At 47.4% G+C, this 25,260-nt stretch overlaps 1 protein-coding gene across 1 annotated transcript in view; it reads left to right on the top strand.

Moving 5' to 3' along the window:
• The window catches only part of KSR2 (kinase suppressor of ras 2), a 402,167-nt gene that overhangs the window by 324,986 nt on the left and 51,921 nt on the right, over positions 1 to 25,260 (top strand). The window contains exons 10-14 of the mRNA XM_049698216.1: positions 4,090 to 4,258; positions 13,077 to 13,118; positions 13,769 to 13,841; positions 16,829 to 16,877; positions 18,703 to 19,070. Of these exons, the coding sequence (XP_049554173.1) occupies positions 4,090 to 4,258; positions 13,077 to 13,118; positions 13,769 to 13,841; positions 16,829 to 16,877; positions 18,703 to 19,070 (701 nt within the window). The remainder of the gene's footprint in view (positions 1 to 4,089; positions 4,259 to 13,076; positions 13,119 to 13,768; positions 13,842 to 16,828; positions 16,878 to 18,702; positions 19,071 to 25,260) is intronic.

Genomic DNA, 25,260 nt, shown 5'->3' with positions numbered 1-25,260 from the left:
TTCTGTGCTAAGTTCTGCAGATGCCAAGATGAATAAGACACTGTCTCGTACGAGGAGATAAACCTTTTCCTCCTTCCCTCTCTCCTTCTCCTTCTCCCTCCCTCTCTTCATTTCTTTCTTTGTTCCTTCCTCTATCACACATTTTTCGAGGGACCACACTGTTCCTGGCATATTGCTAAGTTCTGAGAATAGGGAGCTTCTAGCCTCGAGGATGAGACAGATAAGTAAGCCGAGAAGTGACTGTGTTGAAGTATCAACGGAAGCTGGGGCCAGTACCAGGAGCGAGCTAGTACCAGGCAGCGCTAGTACCAGGAGCGAGCTAGTACCAGGAGCGAGCTAGTACCAGGCAGGGCTAGTACAAGGAGCGAGCTAGTACCAGGCAGGGCTAGTACCAGGAGCGAGCTAGTACCAGGCAGGGCTAGTACCAGGAGCGAGCTAGTACCAGGCAGTGCTAATACCAGGAGCGAGCTAGTACCAGGCAGGCTAGTACCAGGCAGGGCTAGTACCAGAAGTGAGCTAGTAACAGGCAGGGCTAGTACCAGGAGCGAGCTAGTACCAGGCAGGGCTAGTACTAGAGGTGAGCTAGTACCAGGCAGGGCTAGTACCAGGAGGGCTGGAACCAGGAGCGAGCTAGTACCAGGCAGAGCTAGTACCAGAAGTGAGCTAGTACCAGGCAGGGCTAGTACCAGGAGGGCTGGAACCAGGAGCGAGCTAGTACCAGGCAGCGCTAGTACCAGGAGTGAGCTAGCACCAGGCAGGGCTAGTACCAGGAGTGAGCTAGCACCAGGCAGGGCTAGTACCAGGAGTGAGCTAGTACCAGGCAGCGCTAATACCAGGAGGGCTGGAACCAGGAGCGAGCTAGTACCAGGCAGAGCTAGTACCAGAAGCGAGCTAGTACCAGGCAGGGCTAGTACCAGGAGCGAGCTAGTACCAGGCAGCGCTAGTACCAGGAGGGCTGGAACCAGGAGCGAGCTAGTACCAGGCAGCGCTAGTACCAGGAGGGCTGGAACCAGGAGCGAGCTAGTACCAGGCAGCGCTAGTACCAGGAGGGCTGGAACCAGGAGCGAGCTAGTACCAGGCAGGGCTAGTACCAGGAGGGCTGGAACCAGGGGCGAGCAATGTGCTGACCTGGTGGAGTGGGAGGTCAGGGGAACTTCTCAGAGGAGGGCCGGTCTGAGCTGGGCTTTGAAGAAAGAATAGGCATCTTCCAGGCAGACTGGACAAGGCGGGGCAGATATTCCAAGTAGAAATAACAACATGTCCCAAGCCTCGGAGATGTGAAATAGCCTGGTTTGCGTTGGGAGCTGTGGACCGACCATTTGATGCGACTAAGGCAGTCATTGTAGGGATGAGAGAAGAGGAAGTGACGTAAGCCCAGGTCAAGCCTGAATGTGTACATCGTGGACCAACGTTTTCATTAAACATGCTGTGTCGTTGGAGCACAGTCTATATGCCAGTTCCTCCTAATGGGATGCTGTTTTTAGTACAAACCTTTATACTTTTTTTAACTGATATAATGACTTTTTTGCAGAGCGTCTATGGAAACATCTTGAAATTTGCCAATCTGTGAGTAGAAGTTGAAAGAAGAGTGTTGATAGGATGGATAGATGCCTGACCTTCATTTCCCCTTGTCCCTCTACTGACACGAACAGTCCCTAACTTCCTTTAAAAACCTCCTGTGCCCCATTGGGCTGTATGGGGCCTTCACAGCCCAACCACATAAATCTTAGCCTACGTGTCACTGTCATATTATTCCTTATACTAACATGTCCATTGCCATTAAAATTTAGTTACCATTAGATAAATTAGGATAGAATGAGAAGGCTGGCTTCCTGATGCCTTTCTACTAAAATCAGATCAGAATTACCTCCAAGGGGGTCTTGCGTGGAAGGTGGCTGGACTGAACCAAAGCATGACCTTGCCTGGAATCAGGAGTACTTTGTCCAAGGAATGTTTGTTTGAGTTTGAGCCACAGAGGATAACAACCTAGCTGTCCTTCAATGGATGGTTGATCAAATAAACTGTGGTACATCCACACCATGAAATACCACTCAGCAATAAAAAGGAACAGTCCATCGATGCATGCAATAACTTGGATGACTCTCCAGAGAACTGTTCTGAGTGGAAAAAGCCAATCCCAAAAGGTTACATACTATAGGATTCAATTTATAGAACATTCTTGAAATGACAAAATTATAGCAATGGAGAATAGGGTAGCGGTGCCAGGGATAAAAGATGGGAGGGAGGGGTGGTGAGGAGAGAGGGGGCAGTGGGTGTGGTTAGAAAAGGGCAACACGAGGGCCCCTTCTGGGGGTGGAAATGTCCTGTATCTTGACTGTATCGATTCAGTGTCCGGGTCATGATATTGTACCATAGTTTTGCAAGATGTTATCCTTGGAAAAAACTAAGTAAGAATGCATGGGATCCCTCTATTATTTCCTGCAACTACATGCAAATCTGCAGTTATCTCAAATAAAAAGCTTAATTGCAAGAGTAAACGCCGTCATCAATATAATCGCTACCGTTTGTTGATAGCAAAGTGCCTCAGCGCAGTGCTCAGGGTGTAGGTACCTACATAACCTTAGTTAAACTTCGCAACAGATCCACACACTGTGGGTGTTCTTCGCCCACATGAAGGACAGGGAGAGACTGAAGCTCCCAGAGGGGAAGTCACTGATGTGGAGGCAGTGTGACCGCGTGGGAGTGGGGTGGACTCTGGGAGGGGGACGTGCACAGCACCGGTTGAGCGCGGGATGCCACTGGGCATCCAGATGGGGAATGTCCGTTCCCTGCCCCACACTCCCCACCCTCATATGCTGGTTGGTGTTTGCTACACCAGCTCTGGAGTTTGGCAGGTAAGCACACCTGTTGACTAATAACCAGATCACACAAAACCATCCTTGGGCACCTGGAGCCAAGCTGAACGGTGGGCCTCTGAGTAATGCAGGGACCAAGTGATCCATGTCCTGTGAGTGAACAGATTAAGGTTCCCCTGAGAGCTCTTAGCTCTGCTGGCTTTGAGAGGCAGGAACCCCTTTTCTGGGGTGCTGAGGTTTGCTAGTGTTATTCCCATTTTACAGAGGGCAAAACTGAGGAATGGCGAGGTTAAGCATTTTGTTCAGGATGCGGGGGGAAGAGGTGGCCATGGGATTTTGAATCTGCCTTTGCCTCACTCTGGTTTCTGCTTGTAAGAGTTTGCTGGGGATGCTGGGTAGCTAAGACAAATTACCACAAACTGAGTAGCTAAGACAAAAGACGTTCTCTCACAGTCTGGAGCGCAGAAGTCTGAGATCGAGGTGTCAGCAGGGTTGGTTCTTTCTGGAGACTCTGAGGGAGAATCCATTCCATGCCTCTCTCCTTACTTTCTGTGGCTCCAGCAATCCTTGGCATTTCTTGGCTTCTAGAAGCATCAGTCTCCTGTCTACCCCTGTCTTCAAATCGCCTTTTCCTCTGTGTGTCTTTCCTTTTCTGTTTCTTATAAGGACACTTGACATTGGATTTAATGCCCCCCACGCCCAAATCCAGGATGATCTCATTTCAAAATCCCTGACCAGTGCCGTTCGGAGGATGCACACACGGATTCTATCTTCCTCTTGACTTTAGAGCAGTTTCAAGGGCCGGAAGAGGCATTGCTGGTTCCAACTGAGATGCGAGGGAAGTTGCTGCAGGCTTGCTCTCACACTCTCTCTTGAGCTGTCAGGCTGTTGATTCTTTAATAAACACTCAGGATGCGAGGCGTTAGGATGGGAAGAACACTCTGGGCACCTCTGCGTGGGACTTTCCAAAATCAAAGAGGCGCAGGGAGCGTGACTGTCGCCTACATAGCTTTCATTATGTGGTAACCTTTCAGTCCGGGCTCCAAGCAGTGGACAGGAATTTGACCCCAGAAGCTGTCCCATCCGCAGCTGGATGCAACCTGGTGGGGATGACGAAGCAGGTGGGGGGACTTTGGAAGGATCTGGTGGTTGAGGAAAACGGAAGAGATGCTGTGGATGCTAGGGTGGGGTCTCTTCCTGTGCAACCCACTCTCACTGCTGTGTCTCTGCCTCTCTGTCGGCCCCTGCCCCCTGCCCTACTTTCTTCCTGCAGGACCACATCCCTGTTCCTTACCAGCCAGACTCTAGCAGCAATCCCTCGTCCACAACGTCCTCCACGCCCTCCTCGCCAGCGCCCCCGCTCCCTCCCAGTGCCACGCCGCCTTCTCCCCTACACCCTTCTCCGCAGTGCACAAGGCAGCAGAAGAACCTCAACCTGCCAGGTACCTCCATGCTTGGGAAGCTACAGGGGGGAGCTCTGGGTTCGTGCCAGAGCCATTTCCGGACTAGTCCATGCGTAAAGGCAATGAGCTGGAAGCATATGGATTGAGTCTTACCATATGCAGGGCAGTTGCTACATATTACCTTATTTGATCTTTAGAGTAGTCATAACGTAAGTACGATCAGCTCCATTTTACAGATGAGGAAACAGAGGCTCAGAGAGGTAAAGGGACTCTTAGAGACTCAGTCTTTTGGGAAGCAGCAACCCAGGGTCTCCACCTAAGTCTGAGTCACAGGGGGAGCCATTGGCTCTGGAGCTGGCCGTTGTCTTATGAGCTAAATCAGTTGAAACTGGCAACAGGGCTGCATTCTGAGTCCTACCCCAGACATCAGGATAGGGCTGTGAATGAGCGGGCTGGCGTCCGATATTCCGTATCCAGCTCTCTCATGTCCCTGACCTGTGACCTCTGACTTCAGTTTTCTCATCTCTGAAAGGATATAGGTGGATGAGAGGACCCCAAAGGGTCTTCCAGCTGACAAACTCCAGGGCACTCGGCTGCTGACCTGAGACTGTGTGCTGGGCAGTGAGATGGTGGAGAGGCCGTCATGTGATGATTTGGCTTCTCGGACTTAAGAAAGGGCTCTCTCTCTGCTCTTAGGCAGGCCAGACCTAAGAGTCTTCCTACCCCTTCCGGGGCCCGGCCCAGCCCACTTGCCGTTCTAGGGCCCCAAGGACATTCCCAGTTCAGCCATATTGGCAGCATCATAGCTGACTTCAAGACAGAGGCTGGCGGGATGAGGTCTGGCTTGGCCAGTTGGGACCGAAGTCTAGGTCTGTTTTGTTCAACATGGTACCCACTAGTCACGCATGGCTGTTTAAATTTAAACTAATTAGGGCTTCCCTGGTGGCGCAGTGGTTAAGAATCCGCCTGCCAATGCAGGGGACACGGGTTCGAGCCCTGGTCCGGGAAGATCCCACATGCCACAGAGCAGCAAAGCCCGTGCGCCACAACTATGGAGCCTGCGCTCTAGAGCCTGCGAGCCACAACTACTGAGCCTGTGCTCTAGAGCCTGCGAGCCACAACTACTGAGCCTGTGCTCTAGAGCCCGTGAGCCACAACTACTGAGCCTGCGTGCCACAACTACTGAAGCCTGTGCGCCTAGAGCCTGTGCTCCGCAACAAGAGAAGCCACTGCAACGAGAAGCCCGCGCACTGCAACGAAGAGTAGCCCCCACTCGCCACAACTAGAGAAAGCCCGCGCGCAGCAACAAAGACCCAACGCAGCCAAAAATAAATAAATAAAATAAGTAAATTTAAAAAAAATTAAATGAATTAAAATTAAATATAATTAAAATTTTAATTCCTCAGTCACACTAGCCACATTTCAATGCTTGCAAGCCACATGTGGCTAGTGGCTGCCATACTGGACAGCACAGGTATAGAGCATTTCCCACCATTGCAGAAAGTTCCACCAGACAGTGCTGGGCTAGGGGCTGATCTCCTCCTGAGCCAGCGAGCTTCACGCAGGGGGAAAATATCCCAGGTCTGTAGCCACAAGTCACACCTGCAAGCCTAACCAGCCGTGAGAGAATATCTGGGAAACGAACGAAGACCCAACCCCACATCTGGACAACGCCCAGATACAACCACCCATTGAGGACAAGCTGATCAAGTCACCTGCCCACACTGCTTTGATCTGGGCTGTGTCCAAAGGGATAGAGTGTGTTTTAAAACTTGCATCATGGAAATTTTTTGGTTAAGTCCAAGCCTGAGGTAGCCTCATACCTGTGGTGTGAGGGCCACTCACCTGGCAGGCAGCAAGGACCATAACGGGAGTCAGCAGCTAAGTGCCCCCGAGTCAACAAGGCAACAACTGCCCAGCATTTCCATAGACTGAGGGTTCCCACCAGCACCCCGAGCCATTGCCACTTCTCTGGAAGGAGGGGAATGGAAAAAAGGGCCTTTGACACCCCATGACCCCCCAATTTCTGGAGGGAGGGGCTGGGTCCTTTCCTAGAGCTGTACCACCTGCCACCCAAGACACACACTTAGGGCTATTTTCCCAGTAACTGTTTGCTACTTGTTTATGGGTGAGGGTAGCAGGGGCGGGAAAGAACCTCTTAAGGGAGAACCACGCCTCAAAGCACCACAGCTCTTTTCATCTCCAAAAGACGGCCGGCATCTTTAAACAAGAGACCTGACTCACCAGGGGTGGTCACTGTTCCATCTGTTCCTTTGTCCCTTCCGTCAGAGCCCCAGGGAGGGGCCTTGGCCAAGTTGCAGTGCTCGCCTGCCAGTGGATCTGCATCCACTCCATGGCAGGTCCCAACACTGTCCTCACCCTCTTTGGGGAGTGGGCTAAGGGGTCCTTTGGGGGAAGGCACTTTAGAACAGCAGTTAAGAGTGTGGGTTCTGGAGCCAGGCTGCTTGGGTTCAAATCCCAGCTCCGTCACTTAACAACTGTGTGATGCTGAACAAACTGCTTGCCTCTCTGTGCCTCTGTTCCCTCGTCTGTACAACGGGGATAATAATAGTACCTACTCTGTAGAATCCTCGAAGGGCTAAGCGTTACCATATATGTACAGAGCTTAGCAGAGCACCTGTCTTGTCAAAGAGCTCAACAAAGGTGAGCTATTTTCATTATTATTAGATAAACACAGGAATAGCAAATTACTGTGGCTACCAGTGGTAAGTAATCCGGGCCTAACTAGAATTGTGGAAATAAAGATGAAATCCCCACGTACCATGGTATTGGGAGTAAGAATCAAATTAAACTTTGGGGTTAGGTAATTTAGCATTGACTGTCGAAGTTTCAAATGTACATTCCTTGGACCAGCAAAATCACTTTTAAGAATTTATATACAGAAATGTTTGCAAAGGGCAATGGGGATCTGTATGTAAGGATTTCATAGCAACAGTAAAAAATTTGGACTCAACCCAAATGCCCATCAGGAGGGGAGTGTTTGAATACGCTAATATATCTATATAACCAAATACTCAGCCACCCTTAAAAAGAATGGAGTAGCTCTTTGTAAATATCCTGACATGGAAAGATATCCACAATATCTTTTAAGTGGAAAATAAATGATGTGCAAAGCAACGGGTATAATAACATCCTATTTATTGTAACATGGTTTTATATATTTGTATATGTATGTTTAAATGTGTGTGTATGTATATGTTTGTATATGTACACAGATGTCTGCAAGACTTCATGGCAGGTGTTCTAAGAAAAGGAATTTTCTTTTATGCACTTCTGTAATGTATATAAGAGCAAGGAATATGCACCCGTTTTATAATTGAATAATAACAATAAAATGCAATGTCGACAGGGAAAACAAAATAGGACCCTCCAGAAGGGCCGCCAGACCTTCCCTCTGTCTTAGGCAGTTTTCGCAAAATTCCCCCAGGGTGACAGGCATCTGTTCTGTTCATACGAGGCCCTGGTCACCTGTTATACTCTAGACTGTGAGCCTCTGTTGATGGGAAAAGGAGCTTTGGCCCTGGTTTCCTGCCAGATGTTGAGTTTTCTGAAGACTATTCAAGCTAACGCCTAGGCATAAAAATGTCCCTGGCATTGATTGATCTAGAATATTCTTTCTCTAAAACAGGCTGTGTGGTTAATGGTCATTTGGCTCATTTGCTAACCTCAGGGCACCCACGGGCTTGGTGGGATTTGCGATTGTGCTCTGCTGGTCGGCTGGACCTCCTTGTTTTCCGCCACTCCCTTAAGAAGCCTGGTGCTATGTTGGACATGGCACAGTGTAGGATGGAGTCAAGAGGGCTACATTTGGATCCCAGATTTGCCCCTTCCCACCTCTGTGGCCTTGAGTATGGCACTGGCCCCGTTTAGATCTCAGTTTCTCATCTGTAAAGTGGGTCTAACTTGCAGGCTTGTGTGACATTTGATGTGGGAAGGTACATGAAGGGGCTTTGTAAGGGAGTATCGTGTGGGTTTTAGAGGCTGGAGTGTTCAAACGCCTTCCTTCTTGGGCGTAATCTAGTGCCATGTTTAGTGTCTGTCTCCTGCCTCAGAACATCAGCTCCATGAGACTAGGAAACTAGTCTGCTTCATCCACCCCTCTGCGCCCAAAGCCCATCATAGTGCCCACTGCTCAAGGCACTGATTAGATGTTTGCTGAATGAGTGAGTGAACGAGTGACTTGAGGCACTGCCCAGAGCTGCAAGTTGTTTTTTTTTTTTTTCCTTTAAACTGTCTTCTGGCCCTCAGACTGCATTCATCCATTCCGATATCCTTAATGGGTATTTATTAAGCATCTACTACATACCAGGTACTGTACAAGGCACCACGTATGGGGCAAGGCACAAACCAGAAATGCCCTGTAAAAGTTTGCCATTGCTGCTGTAGCAAATCACCACGAGCTTAGAGGCTTAAAGCAGCAGAAATTTAGTATCTTATGGTTATGGAGGTCAGAAGTCCAAAATCAGTTTCACCGGGCTCAAAATCAAGGAGTTTGCGGAGCTGGTTTCTTTTGGAGGTTCTAGGAAGGAATCCATTTCCTTGCCTTTTCCCGGCTTCTAGAGGCTGCCTGCATTCCTTTGCTCATGGCCTCGCATCACTGCAGCCTCTGCCTCTGTTATCACATCTCCTGTGATTCTCTCTGACTTGGATCCTCCTGCCTCCCTCTCGTAAGGACCCTTGTGATTATGTTTAGGGTTCACCCAGAGAATCCAGGATAATCTCCTCATCTCAAGATCCTTAACTTCTTCACATCTGCAAAGTCCCTTTTGCCATGTAAGGTAACATATTCACGGGTTCCAGTGGCTAGGATATGGCCATCTTAGGGATGGGGGTGGGGGAGAGGGCATCATTCTGCCTGTCACAGTCTCTGTTCTCATGGAGTTTATAGCTTAGTGGGAGAGACAGGTGTTAGCCGAGCAAACATCCACATGAAAATAGGATTATAAGTTGTGATAAGTGCTGTGAAGGGAAAGAACAGTGCTATGAGCAAATTCAAGAAGAGAACAAGTTTAGGTTGAAAGGTCAGAGGCAGCTGAGTTCTGAAGACTGGCCAGAGAGGGCTGGTGGGGAGTTGTCCAGGCAAAGAGAGGGGAACACATGCAAAGCCCCTGCCACGGGAAAGAGCTGGAAAAAATGTCCCGGTGGCTGGAGTGCCATAAACAAGGCCCCAAGCAAGACTCAGAGCTGCAGGGCTGAGCCTGGCAGGGCCTTGTAGGGCTTGGCAGGAATGTAGATTTTATTTAAGACACAAGGAGAGGCCGTTGCAAGGTTTAGGCAGGGGATATTTTGATCTTTCTTCTTTCCTTCTAGATCCTTCCTTTCAGATGACCACTCAGGCTGCTCTCTGGGGAGCCCATAGGGAGGGAATGGGGGCTTCAGAGTGGAAGAGCCTTCAAAGTGGCCTGCTTGTCTCTCTGACCTCTGGTCATCTGCAGCCTCCCAGTTCCTGGGTCCTCTTTGACGCCAGAGAGCCAGGAGCCACTCGGGTTCATCTGCTGCCCCTCGGACCTGCTTCTCGCTGGTGTCCGTTATCAGCAAGAAGAACAGGCAGGACTCACAGCGCCCTTTCCCTCCTCCTCTGGCCAAGACTCTCTCCCTTTCGGCCGTCAGGACCGAGCTGTTATCAGGCACTTGAAGGGGTCCAGGCGGAGGTTGGCTCTGAGCGTGGAGGCCTTTGCCAGGTGTCGCATTGCCTGACACCTGTCCCGTCTCAGAGTGGTGCCTTCTCTCCATCACCAGCCCCGCCTCCTTAAAAGAACACTTAACTGCCAGCTAACCTCTTCTGCAGACACTGAATCCTCGGTCCCAGTTGGGGAGGGAAGAGATCAACTAAGTCTCTTGACAATCCCAGGTAGTTTTTCTTCTTTTAATTTTAGCCCCTTGTTGACTAACGAAGTGTCTGCCTGCAATGAAAAAACCTAAGTAATCTAATGGAAGAAAGGTCCCTGACATCATGGAGGTTGGATTTCTTTTAAAGCTTTGTTCTGTAACCTTGAATGAGTTGCTTCCCAGCCCAGGCACTTCATCTTCCAGAATCAAAAATGCATCCATGGGCTTCCCTGGTGGCACAGTGGTTGAGAGTCCGCCTGCCGATGCAGGGGACACGGGTTCGTGCCCTGGTTCGGGAAGATCCCACATGCCGCGGAGCGGCTGGGCCCGTGAGCCATGGCCGCTGAGCCTGCGCATCGGAGCCTGTGCTCTGCAACAGGAGAGGCCGCAGCAGTGAGAGGCCCGTGTACTGCGGAAAAAAAAAAAAAAAAGCATCCATTTCAATTCCAGCTAGCTGAGGTATTTGGGAATTGCTGTGCTAAAAGAGAGTTGAGTAATTGAACAAACGTGAGCAGCTTACCCACGGGGTGCAAGGCACCAAACCAGGTGCTTGGCATCCCGAGATGCCAGGACTTGCTGTCCATCCCAGGGGGAATTTATAAATCAACTGCACCCTCAGGGGCAGCTAATGACTTAGCCCTTTGAAACCATCTGACTGTCTATGAATTATAAAGCATTCTCGTCTGTTAGTTAAGAGAGCTTAGAAAGAGATGGGCTTATGCATCGCAGCTGATCCTGATTCTGCACATTCTATGCCCTCTTATCTCATGTCATCATGAGCTCAGCCCTATGAAGGAGAGATTTTTATTATCCCCATTTTACACATCTGGAAACTGAGACTTGGAGAGAGTTGCTGAAGCTTTTATAAGCAATGAAGGAAGAACAAGAATTCAGCCCTATAGGATCAGCTTCCAGACTCCAGGCTTGGAACCACTACTAATTCTTGGTGAGCCAGCTTGTCGCTGAATGAGTAGAACTGTTTCCGGAAGTATATTCACCAACTTAGACTCATATCTGATCCCATCCCTGCTCACTGCCTTTACTTGAGGATATAAAACTCTGTGTGACCTGTCCCCCACCCCTGACACCGCTTGTACTCCCTGGTCCAGGCCCTCCACCCTACTGGAATAGTGCTAACATTGGAAACCTTGGGGATGTCCAGAACAACTGGCCTCCAATGAACAGACTGGAAGTAAACTGAATTGTAAGAGAACGAGCAGTGAATTTGAGGAAGTTTCTTTTATATGATTTTTCCCTAAATATGGAAATTAATTAATGCCTGTGGTAGGCAGAATAATGGTCCCCCAAAGAGGACCACACTCTAATCCTGGGTTCTGTGAATATGTTACTTTATACGGCAAAAAGACCTTTGCAGCTGTTACTAAATTAAGGATCTTGAGGTGGAAAGATTACCCTGGATTATCTGGGTGGACTCGAAATGCAATCATGAGGATCCTTATGAGAGCGAGATGAGAAGGTCAAAGACAGTAGAAGGCGATGTCGGGACGGAAGCAGAGATGGGGGTGATGGGACTGTGATCCAAGAAATACAGGCAGGCTCTACAGCTGGAAAAGGCAAGGAGTGATTCTCCTTTGGAGCCTCCAGAGAGAATCAGTCCTGCCAACACCTTCATTTAGCCCCTTACAACTGTTTTTAGACTTCTGACCTCCAGAACTCGAAGAGGATAAGGTTGTACTGTTTTAAGCCATCCCGTTTATGGTAAGTTATTACAGAAGCAATAAGAAAACTAATGCAATGCTCAATGCAGCAAATTGGAAAAACACAAGAAACACATAAAGGACTTTTTCCAGTTTTATTGAGACACAGTTGACATATAACATTGTATAAGTTTAAGGATATAATGATTTGATATATGTATCTGTTGCAAAATAACATCCATCACCTCACATAGTTATCAATTGTTTTTCCTTGTGATGAGAACTTTTAAGATCTACTCTCTTAGCATCTTTCAAATAGACGATACAGTATTATTAATTACAGTCGCCGTGCTGTACATCACATCCCCTGCACTTATTTGTCTTATAACTAGACGTTTGTACCTTTTGACCACCTTCACCCAATTCTCCTATCCCCATTCCCCACTTCTGGCAATCACAGATCTGATCTCTGTTTCCATGAGTTTGTTTTTTATAGATTCCGCGTGTAAGTGAGATCATACTGTTTGTCTTTCTCTGTCTGGCTTATTTCGCTTAGCATAATGCCCTCTAGGTCCATCCATGTTGTTGCAAATGGCAAGATTTCATTCTTTATTATGGCTGAATAGTTTTCAATTGTGTGTATGTGTGTGTGTGTGTGTGTGTGTGTGTGTGTGTGTGTGTGTTCTTTATCCATTTGTCTGTTGATGGGGACTTAGGTTGTTTCCATGTCTTTGGGCTAGTGATTTCTTTGCCTTCGGATATATACCCAGAAGTGGAATCACTGAATCATATGGTAGTTCTAATTTTAATTTTTTTAGGAACCCCCATACTGTTTTCTATAGTGGCTCTACCAATTTACATTCCCATCAACAATGCACAAGGGTTTCCTTTCCTTTACATCTTTACCAACACTTGTTATTTCTTGTCTTTTTGATAATAGACATCCTAACAGTTGTGAGGTGATACCTTATTGTGGTCATAAAAGATTTTTTTTAAGCCACTGTCATCGCTCTGCCAGAAGGGGAAGATTACTGTGTTAGATTATGTCTTTAGAGACTTTTCTCTCTGTATATGTGTGTCCTTACGCATTTACGCATTTAACAGAGATGCTCAGGATGGCTGTCTGAGTTGGGGTGCTCTGTTTTCAGGGAGTGTCAGTGGGAGGGTTGGCTTGGATGTTTCTGGCTTCTTTACACGTGTTCTCAGTCCCTTGGAATTCGGGGTGTCTGCAGAAGTCTGGAAACCTCAGGGGCGGGCAGAGAACCACAGGTGGCCGCATGAGCCCCATTTGTTACCTGAAGGGCCCACCCACGGCAGCGCTCACTGTGATGTTTTCTTTCTTTCGCAAGCGTCCCACTACTACAAATACAGGCAGCAGTTCATTTTCCCAGGTGAGTTTCATGTGAGCTCAGTTCCTCCCGAGCAAGCTCTCTGAGGCGTGGCAGCTGCTGGAGGGGATGGAGGCGAAGGTTGCCGGGGTGAATGAGCCCCGAGAGGATGGGGTGGAATCCCCAGACCACAGGCTGGCGACTGGCTATGGAGGTGGAGGAGGAAGGGTGCGGGGTCCAAGGGCACAATGGCACCGACGAAGTCCCGGAGCACAGTAGGAAGGCCTGAGTGGGTGGTCTGCAGTGCAAGGATGGCCAAGGGTGAGGAGGGGTCTAGAACCACGTGGCAGGGGAGAGATGGTCAAAGGGGCTTGAATCGGGCACTGGGAGACATGAAACCAAGTAGCCTCATCATCCCAAAGGGGACTCAGGAGTGAGGAGGTTCCAGTGGGTGCTTCAGGCCAGAGGCTTAGGGCCTCCGGCAGCCCCCAGGTGACAGTGGGGAACTTTGTTCAGGATGTCATCTAGACCACTCGTGCACCTAGGCAGGTAAATCCAAGTGGCCAGGGAAGGGAGAGAGGGGATTGTGCAGCCCCAGGGACTCATGGTCTGGTGAGAAGTTCTCAGCTGCCGGCATCTCCTGGGAATCAGGCTTTTGGGGGTGGTTGTGGACCCCGAGTTTGGTTTCTTACTGTCTAATCTTTGACTCTCAGATGTGGTGCCGGTGCCAGAGACGCCGACCCGGGCGCCCCAGGTCATCCTGCATCCAGTGACCTCGAATCCAATGTAAGTGGAACAGAGACCTTTTCCCCTGCCCTGGCCCTTCAGTTTGCTCAGGGTCATGTCTTCTTTCCTCCTTCTCCTGGAAATGATGGGGTGGGAGGTGGGGGAGAAGTATGAGAGGGCCATAGAGACAAGGGAATAACTCAAGCTAAGAGAGAGAGAGTGTGACAGCCCAGGCCAAGAGAGGGACAGTACCCATCCCCTTGAGTCACTTCTGCCTTGTGTCCCTGGCCCTGCCGATCAAGTGTGATTTCCAGGGGCCAGACCACTTCCTTCAGACCCCCAGACCCTCCTATGATCAGAAAGACCACTTCCCCCAGGCAATAGCTGGAGCTTAATGAAAAGGCAATTATTTTACATCATTATCCCCCTTTTAAAAAGGATAATTTAGGTTTATACCAGGGATCAGCAACTTGCAGCCTATGGGACATCCAACTTTCAGCATATTTTTATAAATAAAGTTTTATTGGAACACAGCCATGCCCATTTGTTCACAATGTGCTGTCTATGGAGGCTTTCAGACTACAACAGCAGAGATGAGTAGTTGCAACAGAGACCATATGGCCTGCAAAGTGTAAAATATCTACTACCTGGCCCTTTGCAGAACAAGTTTGCTGATCCCTGGTTTATAACATTATAAAAATAAAATAAGCTAATTTTGCGAAATTTGGACTATTCTATAAAAAAAGAAAGGAAAAATAATCACTTATAATTGCACCACTCTTAGAAGTGTGCTCTATTCATATTTTACATACTTGTGAACCACAGTATATGCAATTTCCATCCTGCTCTGTTTATCCCTTAATGCTATAACATCACATTTTTTCATATTATTCTGGGCTCTTCATACACATTGATTTTAATGAATGTAAAATATCATATCAGTGCGGAATAATTTCCTTAACCATTTCCCTACCGCTGGATCTTACATCTTCCTATACCTCACGGTTGTAAACAACTCTGCAACAAACATCTTTGTGTGTGGTGTCTTTAGCATCCTTAAGATACAGACCCTCTTTCCAGGTGGTCTAGTGAAAACACCTTCCTTAACTTCTTTGGTTGTGACCCAAGTCTGGGGCATGCTAGGGACCTGATTCTTATTTGACTTCTTTCCCAACTCACATTTTTGCCTACTCGGTTTTCCTCCTGACTACCCTAGCTGCTCCATCCTTTCTGACCCATGTTATAGCCTTTGTTAAAGACCCAAATGGTATATTTCTGACATCAAAGGAGGAGCGACTTGCCTAGGGATATTGTGCTGACATCTAGCTCCAGATCATTTCTCTGCTGCACATGAACCAATTCCACAATTTGTGCAAGATGAACTCCAGGCTATTAACTGAGAGTCAGGGAGTGCCAGTGAAAAACGGAGTCCATAAGTGCCTGCGATCTGCTTAAATGTGCGTGGAGTGATGGGAACTGACTCTTTGCAGAAGGGAAATCATTAAGTAGCCCCGGCTGCTGTAATCACGCCTTGATGCAAGCAGAGGCGAGCAGTCCATTTTGTTGGGCATGAGGAAGGACTCCAGCTGCCTTGTTCCACCCAAATCCCCCCCAGTGCGTCAGGTTTCCTGCATGTCAGCTGTTGTGATGTGGTTTCCGCCTTCCCAAGCTGTACTGTAAATTATTGGCTAATAGGATGGCAAACGCTACTTCTTTCTCCTTCTTTGAGTTCTTACAGTCTTCCAGACTCCCCCTCACCACTCCTCCTCCAGCAAGCGGACTGACTCTGTCTGCAGGGTCAGCAGCTTTCTGGGTGAGGTCTGAGGGTCAAGATAGGGGAGGTCCCCCTCAAATGAGGAGGTGGGTTGGGGGAACCTGCTAAGCTTCCACTGCGGAAGTAGGAAGGGGGTGTGGTGGCCATTGTGATCCCTTCCTCCTACCAGTTCCAGCTCACTCCGTAAACACATCCTGTGCTCTAAAAACCCACTCCCCCAAAATCCTTTAACACATATGGTGCCCCACATCTCCATCACATACCATGTGCTCCAACACGCCCACACATCCCCAATACATCACCAGTTACACCGTCAAGAATGGCACGCCCCCTCCCCCAGCATCCCCAGTATGTACACCCAACTCACACACACACAGAACAACCCCTGCACAGAGCACATTCCATAATACCCACACAGTCCTCGGTGGACACTTAACACTCACATTGTGCCCCCAGCACCCGTATCCAGCTTGTTCCCGTACTCAGAACACAACTGCAGCTCACAAGCTCATGAATATGCATGAATCTCACACACACACACACACACACACACACACACACGCCTGTGTCTTCCACGCCAGTACCGTCTGGCTTCCTCCTCCCCATTCTCACCCTGCACGTGTCTTCTGAACGTGATTGGCAAGGTGCAACTCAAAACACTGCTAACGTCAAATATATCCAGTAATCCTCTGTCCTGGGAATGTCCACACCCTCCATTTATTCAATACATACCTAACTTTCAACCCTTGTTACCCGTAGCCTTTCTACACAACAGTAGTAATATAAATATTCCTTAAAGTCAGGAAGCCATGTCAATTTCAACTCTGTATCCCTCTAAAGGTCTGGCACATAATTCTAACCAAATGAATGAATGAATAAATGAGCAAAAAACCAAATGAACACTAGGATCCTTCCAAAAGATTCAGAACTGTAGAGATCTGATTCATTCTCTCCTAGGAAACACCTAGAGCTCTAAGGATCCTGCCATCCATGGCATTTAGGCCAGTTTATAAGGAAACTGCTAGATTAGTGGAAACCAACAAAGAAAAATGAGCCCTGAGCAGGCCAGAAAATCTATTTAAGACAATGTCCTCGCACACCACTCCTTGGTGGCAAGGTTTTGGATTATTCTAGACACAAGCATTGAAGTGAACTTGCAGAAAAGGCTTGGTGGTGAGGACTTCTCATTTTAAGACATTTCTTACATGGATCAGGTCAATGCATGGACCCATCTTTTCACCTGAGGGTCACGTTTATTTTTCTTTCTCTAAAGCTTGGAAGGAAATCCATTACTTCAAATTGAAGTGGAGCCAACCTCAGAGGTGAGAACCGGAGAGCAATGAAGCAACTTTTTCCGGGGGCTACCCACTTGGCAAAGCCGACTGATGTCTTTGATGACGCAGAGGGCTTGGGGCGGGCTGGGGGTGCAGTGGCCCTGTTTGATGGCTGTTCTAACTCCGGGACGACTAACGAGCGGGTGGCCCCTCCCGACACTGAGCCTAATGGGCCGTTATATGGTGTGCATCACGGAAAAGCTAGTTGTGCAGAAGTTGGCAAGTGACTTGCGTTCTTAGTTGAAAATTCAGCTCAGGGCTGGGTGAGTACCAAGGGGGATGTGCCCCGCTGCTTTCTGAAGAACATGTGGTAGGAGGAGACGGGAGCCTCAGGGACACTGGCTTGGCGGGGTGTTGAGAATGTACTGGGGCTTCTTCCCACCTGCCAGAGCCCCTGGAGGAATAAATGAAGTCTTCGGGGTGAGAACCAGAGCCCTGACTCCTCGGCTCTGCTGGTCTGTCCTGAACTGAAGGGAGTGGAGTCAGGGTTTCCAGAGAAAATCATGTCCTTTTCTGGAACCATTGTGGTAGTTGGAAAATGACCGTGGAAGAAGGTATATTTCCTGGGTCATCTCTCCTGAGTGTGCCGTTGGAGACAGCTTGCTCGGATTTGGGGTCAGAGAGACCTGTACCCAGCCAAGGGGCCGCCTTCTCCGGCTGTCTTGTCAGACTCCAAGCCCCTGAAAATCCCCCCGGCTCAGGCACCTGCTGCTCCCCCATTCCAGCCAAAGAACCCAAGGGGCAGGACCCTGCAGCCCCAGGTGCCCCCAGACACCAGGCTGCGAAGGTAGGTCCCTGGGCCTTGAGTGTCTAACTGTTGCAGTGGTCATGTCTAAGTGTGCCTGAGTCATGTGGGTGTGCAGGGTAAAAATGAAGAGTCCTGGCCCTGGCCTTATGACATTCTGGTTCAGAAAATCTGGGCAGGGCCTAGGAATCTGCATTTTATAAGCCATCCCAGTGGATGTTTCCTACAGGCTGTCAGGTCTGTGCAAAGAACTCAACAGATCTTCACCTTATTGAAAACCTCACACCACCCCCAGGGGCAGATGTCATTAGCCCCACTTTATGATGAGGAAAAGAAGGCCCAGAGAAGTGAAGTGACTTGCCCAAGGTCACACAGCGGCCAGATTCCAGCTCATTTGGTCTGAGTGTTAGGCTTATTCTGTCAACCTCTCCCTCTTGTATCTCAGCTGCACAGGAACCCCCGGCCTCTGGCCTGTGCTGAGTAGCTCTGACATCTCTCAGTTTCTGCCTCCTCAATTCCAAATTCCCTGGGGAAGCGAAGGCCCTCTGTGTTGAGGGTTGTCATGTTATATGTAGGTGTATGGTGTACCCATATTTCAGCCTGTCATTTTTCTTACTCCCACATAAATAATCAGGCAAGTCAAAACATCATGGTCGAGTAGGAGGGCGTCAGATATTAGGATCTGAGAGGCCTGAATCTTAATCCTAGCTCAGTCTGGCTGCCTGACCAGAGCTAGGCACTTCCCACAGGGATCAACCATCCCCATTTGCCAGTTTTCCAAGTGTGAGACTTTCAGTGCCCAAACGGGCAATGTCATGGGAAACCGGAATACGTGGTCCTGCTAGCATTTCCCCTCTCTGAGCCTCAGTTTCCCTGTAGCACAAGAGGGATGGATTGCCAGGATCTCCCTTTCAGCTCCTTCATTGCAGTACAGTGATAGGCAGGAGGTACCTGGGCAAATAGAGAGACACGTGTGCACCAGCCGAAAACACACAGTGGGGCACAATGGGACCTGGCGGGCAGGTGGGGCAGTGGCGGGAACTGACCCCTCTTCCCCTCTGGCCACAGAACGAGGAGGGTCACGACGAGGCCGAGGAGTCGGAGGATGACTTTGAGGAGATGAACCTGTCCCTGCTCTCGGCCCGGAGCTTCCCGCGCAAGGCCAGCCAGACCAGCATCTTCCTTCAGGAGTGGGACATCCCCTTTGAGCAGCTGGAGATCGGCGAGCTCATCGGGAAGGGCCGCTTCGGGCAGGTGTACCATGGCCGCTGGCACGGGGAGGTGGCCATCCGGCTGATCGACACTGAGAGGGATAATGAAGACCAGCTCAAGGCCTTCAAGCGGGAGGTGATGGCCTACAGGCAGACACGGCACGAGAACGTGGTGCTCTTCATGGGCGCCTGCATGAGCCCGCCCCGCCTGGCCATCATCACCAGGTCAGTCCCACCCGGGCTCCCCGCCCGTACGCTCGTTCCCAAAGCCCTGCTTCCGGCAGCGTTGAGAAATGCGGGTTCTGGTGAATTCAACATTCTGGTAAATAGAGAGTCTCTGGCTTTACCAAATCACAACTTACATGGTTTGAAGATTTGAGAGTCCAGAAAATACGATTAATGCTAGAACTCTGGCAGAGTGGTGCCCTGGAGCGGGCAACACATGGGAAGTCAGAAAGGCTGATTCTAAACCCGCCTGTGCTCCATATTTGTGAAACAGCGTCTCTGAGACTCACTTTCTCCAAATGTAAATTGAACGGATTAGGCTAAATCAGGGGTCAGCAAACTTTCTCTCTAAAGGACCCAACAGTATTTTTGGCTTTGCGGGCCATACAGTTTCTCTAGTGACTGCTCAGCTCTGCTACTGTAGTGTGAAAGCAGCCTGAGACAAGATGTTAATGGATGTACGTGGCTGTGTGCCAATAAAACATTATTAACACAACCAGGCGATGGGCTGGGTTTGGCCTGCAGACCCTAGTTTGTTGACCCCTGGACTGACATTCTGATGACTTGCTCTGGCTTTCATTAAAATAGCAGAGCACTTTTGTCGAACTCTACCATGGTTGTTTTAAATATCCAGGATCCATGGTCTATAGCTGCACAAAAGGGGTAGTTAACAGAGAACTGACATTAAGAAAATGTCACATGATAGGAACTTTCTTGGACTTGCTCTCTCTAACCTGTAGGCATTGAAAAAAAATAGCTTTGGTTTCAGTTGAACAGTTGTGGAACAATCCTTTGGTGTGTTTTTAAACTCTGGCCTTTGCTCCTCTGTTGCATTAGGACTGGCCACAGCAGCAGTGTTCTTGGTGTGTCCTGTGATGCCAGGTGTCCATTAGGAGGCTTCTCATTCTTATTCTCAACCCAAGCAATAAGATCCCAAATACACAAGCCTCACACTTGGGCAGGTGCCATAGTGGGAGCTGTGGGCTCAGGGAAGAGCTGCTGTGTCTTTGATCTGCTCCCTTGTGATCCATACAAAGCCTTTTTGAGTCCATTTGTAAGACCTGGGTGATTGGTAGAAGGTGTGTTATTGTCCGTCACCATTGATTATGCAGCTGGTGGGTTGACTGGAACTCACGTGTCAAATGGTAAGTGCTTGCAAAGGACTAGAGATCTAAGGATGGCCCTTCAACCCTCCTTGAACCAGGGTAGAAATTGACGGTTCTCAACTCTACACAGGACCAGAAGTGGCTCTCAAATAATCAGCCCAGATCATATTCAAGGGCTGAGCTGTCCTGATTAGGTGAGTGTATCAGTAAGCTTTTGCTGAGTAACAAATACCCCAAAGTCACAGTTTCTTTCTAGTCTGCAAACAGTTCTGGGCTGAGCCAGGCTCAGTAGCTGGGCTCTTATATGTATCTGTGGTCCGCTGGCTGTTCAGACTGAGGGATGGTCAGTCTCAGACACATTCACTCATGTGTCTGCTGTTGGCAGACTGTCAGCTGGGGTGCCTCGGCTCTTCTCCACACAGCCTCTCATCCCCGCAACAGGCCAGCCTGGGCTCATTCCCATGGGTAGTCTCAGGGTTCCAAATGCAGCAAGACAACAAGAGGTCAAGCCCTGTTGGACAAGTGCCTTTCACATCTCTGTCTGCGTTGCATTGGCCAAGTCACGTGGCCAACCTCCATCCAAGGCATGGAGAACAGAGTCTGCCTTTGGATGGGAGCATTTGCAATGCCATGTTGCAAGAACGTGGATGCAGGGAGAGAGACAGTCTGCAGCCATTCTTACCACCTACCACTGCATGTAAGACCCTTAGCTCCCTCTTCTTTCCCCTTTCTAGTATGTATCATCTATATTAGCAGGCTGTCAACGGTCCTTTACTTGAGGTGCACAAGTCTGGTTGGAAGGTGGTCTTTCCCCCACCACTGGCCTTCTGCCCACTGTTCCCACCAGTCTGTTAACCCAGCTTTCTCTCTGGTCAGCCCCTCACCTTCTGACCTGCTAACCCCTCTTTTTCAAATCCCCAAATTAGAAATTTGAAATCCATCATCTCTTCTCCTTTGCCTAGACCCTCTAAGGACCTCCCGGCCTCTGACTTTTTCAGGGGTATCAGTGGAACCCAGTTACCCAAGCCTCCCTCCCCTCTTTCCCAAGGGCTGGCTAATTGGAAATGGATGGATTCAGTCAGCAGCCATCCTTGAAAAAAGAGTGGTCATTATGAAAATGTGTTGCTCCCCCTGCAAGCCAGCTGCGTTGGCAGCCCCTTTTCTATTACATACAAAATTCTGAGTCCCCGTCCCCAAGCACCATAACTGCCTGCAGATTTCACAAATAGCGCAGCCTTTTCCTGGCACCATGATAAAGACTCTGCAGCTTTGGGACATATAATTGGTCTCTGGAGTGTTTTGGTATTTTGTTTGAAGAAGCCAGATGAGCCCCAAAGAAGTGACATTTATTGCATATTATTGTGTCGTTATATATTTATCTTAGAGAGCGGCTGAGTGCCCTCCTCTCTCCCGTTCAGCAACGTCCACTTGTTGGCCACCCAGGTTTCTTATCTGAACATTCAGTTTGAAACCAAATATTTGAGTAATTTGATTAATCACTCGCATTCGTGCAGTTGGTTGGCAGAGGTTGATGGTTGGATGATAGCCAACCAACTGGAACAGTTTCTGGACCCTGGATTTATTTTACAGGGAACATAAGACCAGATAATTACCTGGCATATTCCGGATAAATTCACAATGGCATGTTCTAGCCAATTACCTAGTAATTATCGTTGAAGTTAACAAGTATTTCTAAGATTAGCTTCCTTGTAATGCGATGTGTATGGCTCTTGGGGAATGAGTAATAACTAACTAGTTACCCAATTGCTAGATCCACAAATGCAATTAGCAGCAGTATTGCTAAATCGTTTCACGATTGGGTCATTATGAGATGATTGCAAAGCTATCGACAGTCGGCACAATTGCTCATTTTTTAAAACTCCAGATGGAATTTGAATGCCAATAAAGATAGAGTTGAATGAAAGCATCTCTTATCCTTCTACCTTGCTGCAGCGTTTCTTTTTTTTTTCTTTTTAACATATTTATTGGAGTATAATTGCTTTACAATCGTGTGTTAGTTTCTGCTTTACAACAAAGTGAATCGGTTATACATGTACATATGTTCCCATATCTCTTCCCTCTTGCGTCTCCCTCCGTCCCACCCTCCCTGTCCCACCCCTTTACGTGGTCACAAACCACCTAGCTGATCTCCCTGTGCCATGCGGCTGCTTCCCACTAGCTATGCACTCTACGTTTGGTAGTGTATATATGTCCATGTCACTCTCTCACTTCGTCACAGCTTACCCTTCCCCCTCCCCATATCCTCAAGTCCATGCTCTAGTACGTCTGTGTCTTTATTCCCGTCCTACCCCTAGGCTCTTCATGACATTTTCTTTTTCTTAGATTCCATATATATGTGTTAGCGTACGGTATTTGTTTTTCTCCTTCTGACTTACTTCACTCTGTATGACAGACTCCAGGTCCATCCACCTCACTACAAATAACTCAATTTCGTTTCTTTTTATGGCTGAGTAATATTCCATTGTATATATGTGCCACATCTTCTTTATCCATTCATCTGTTGATGGACGCTTAGGTTGCTTCCATGTCCTGGCTATTGTAAATAGAGCTGCAATGAACATTTTGGTACATGATTCTTTTTGAATTATGGTTTTCTCGGGGTATATGCCCAGTAGTGGGATTGCTGGGTTGTATGGTAGTTCTATTTGTAGTTTTTTAAGGAAACTCCACACTGTTCTCCAGAGTGGCTGTACCAATTCACATTCCCACCAGCAGTGCAAGAGTGTTCCCTTTTCTCCAAACCCTCTCTAGCATTTATTGTTTCTAGATTTTTTGATGATGGCCATTCTGACCAGTGTGAGATGATATCTCATTGCGGTTTTGATTTGCATTTCTCTAATGATTAATGATGTTGAGCATTCTTTCATGTGTTTGTTGGCAATCTGTATATCTTCTTTGGAGAAATGTCTATTTAGGTCTTCTGCCCATTTTTGGATTGGGTTGTTTGTTTTTTTGTTATTGAGCTGCATGAGCTGCTTGTAAATTTTGGAGATTAATCCTTTGTCAGTTGCTTCATTTGCAAATATTTTCTCCCATTCTGAGGGTTGTCTTTTCATCTTGTTTATGGTTTCCATTGCTGTGCATAAGCTTTGAAGTTTCATTAGGTCCCATTTGTTTATTTTTGTTTTTATTTCCATTTCACTAGGAGATGGGGCAAAAAGGATCTTCCTGTGATTTATGTCATAGAGTGTTTTGTCTATGTTTTCCTCTAAGAGTTTTATAGTGTCTGGCCTTACATTTAGGTCTTTAATCCATTTTCAGCTTATTTTTGTGTATGGTGTTAGGGAGTGTTCTAATTTCATACTTTTATATGTACCTGTCCAGTTTTCCCAGCACCACTTATTGAAGAGGCTGTCTTTTCTCCAGTGTATGTTCTTGCCTCCTTTGTCAAAGATAAGGTGACCATATGTGCGTGGGTTTATCTCTGGGCTTTCTATCCTGTTCCATTGATCTATCTTTCTGTTTTTGTGCCAGTACCATACTGTCTGGATTACTGTAACTTTGTAGTATAGTCTGAAGTCAGGGAGCCTGATTCCTCCAGCTCCATTTTTTGTTCTCAAGATTGCTTTGGCTATTTGGGGTCTTTTGTGTTTCCATACAAATTGTGAAATTTTTTGTTCTAGTTATGTAAAAAATGCCAGTGGTAGTTTGATAGGGATTGCATTGAATCTATAGATTGCTTTGGGTAGTAGAGTCATTTTCACAATGTTGATTCTTCCAATCCAAGAACATGGTATTTTTCTCCATCTATTTGTATCATCTTTAATTTCTTTCATCAGTGTCTTATAATTTTCTGCATACAGGTCTTTTGTCTCCTTAGGTAGGTTTATTCCTAGATATTTTATTCTTTTTGTTGCAATGGTAAATGGGAGTGTTTTCTTAATTTCACTTTCAGATTTTTCATCATTAGTGTATAAGAATGCCAGAGATTTCTGTGCATTAATTTTGTATCCTGCTACTTTACCAAATTCATTGATTAACTCTAGTAGTTTTCTGGTAGCATCTTAGGATTCTCTATGTATAGTATCATGTCATCTGCAAACAGTGACAGCTTTACTTCTTCTTTTGCGATTTGGATTCCTTTTATTTCTTTTTCTTCTCTGATTGCTGTAGCTAGAACTTGCAAAACTATGTTGAATAATAGTGATGAGAGTGGGCAACCTTGTCTTTTTCCTGATCTTAGTGGAAATGCTTTCAGTTTTTCACCACTGAGGATGATGTTGGCTGTGGGTTTGTCATATATGGTCTTTATTATGTTGAGGAAAGTTCCCTCTATGCCTACCTTCTGCAGGGTTTTTATCATAAATGGGTGTTGAATTTTGTCAAAAGCTTTCTCTGCATCTATTGAGATGATCATATGGTTTTTCTCCTTCAATTTGTTAATATGGTGTATCACGTTGATTGATTTGCGTATGTTGAAGAATCCTTGCATTCCTGGAATAAACCCCACTTGATCATGGTGTATGATTCTTTTAATGTGCTGTTGCATTCTGTTTGCTAGTATTTTGTTGAGGATTTTTGCATCTGTGTTCATCAGTGATATTGGCCTGTAGTTTTCTTTCTTTGTGACATCTTTGTCTGGTTTTGGTATCAGGGTGATGGTGGCCTCATAGAATGAGTTTGGGAGTATTCCTCCCTCTGCTATATTTTGGAAGAGTTTGAGAAGGATAGGTGTGGTATTAGCTCTTCTCTAAATGTTTGATAGAATTCGCCTGTGAAGCCATCTTGTCCTGGGCTTTTGTTTGTTGGAAGATTTTTAATCACATTTTCAATTTCAGTGCTTGTGATTGGTCTGTTCATATTTTCTATTTCTTCCTGGTTCAGTCTCGGCAGGTTGTGCATTTCTAAGAATTTGTCCATTTCTTCCAGGTTGTCCATTTTATTGGCATACAGTTGCTTGTAGTAATCTCTCATGATCTTTTGTATTTCTGCAGCGTCAGTTGTTACTTCTCCTTTTTCATTTCTAATTCTATTGATTTGAGTCTTCTCCCTTTTTTTCTTGATGAGTCTGGCTAATGGTTTATCAATTTTGTTTATTTTCTCAAAGAACCAGCTTTTAGTTT

The sequence above is a fragment of the Orcinus orca genome, chromosome 15, assembly GCF_937001465.1.
Source record: "Orcinus orca chromosome 15, mOrcOrc1.1, whole genome shotgun sequence".
NCBI classification, from domain to species: domain Eukaryota; kingdom Metazoa; phylum Chordata; class Mammalia; order Artiodactyla; family Delphinidae; genus Orcinus; species Orcinus orca.
The sequence above is the reverse complement of the archived record's forward strand: the minus strand, read 5'-3'. Positions and strand labels throughout refer to the sequence as shown.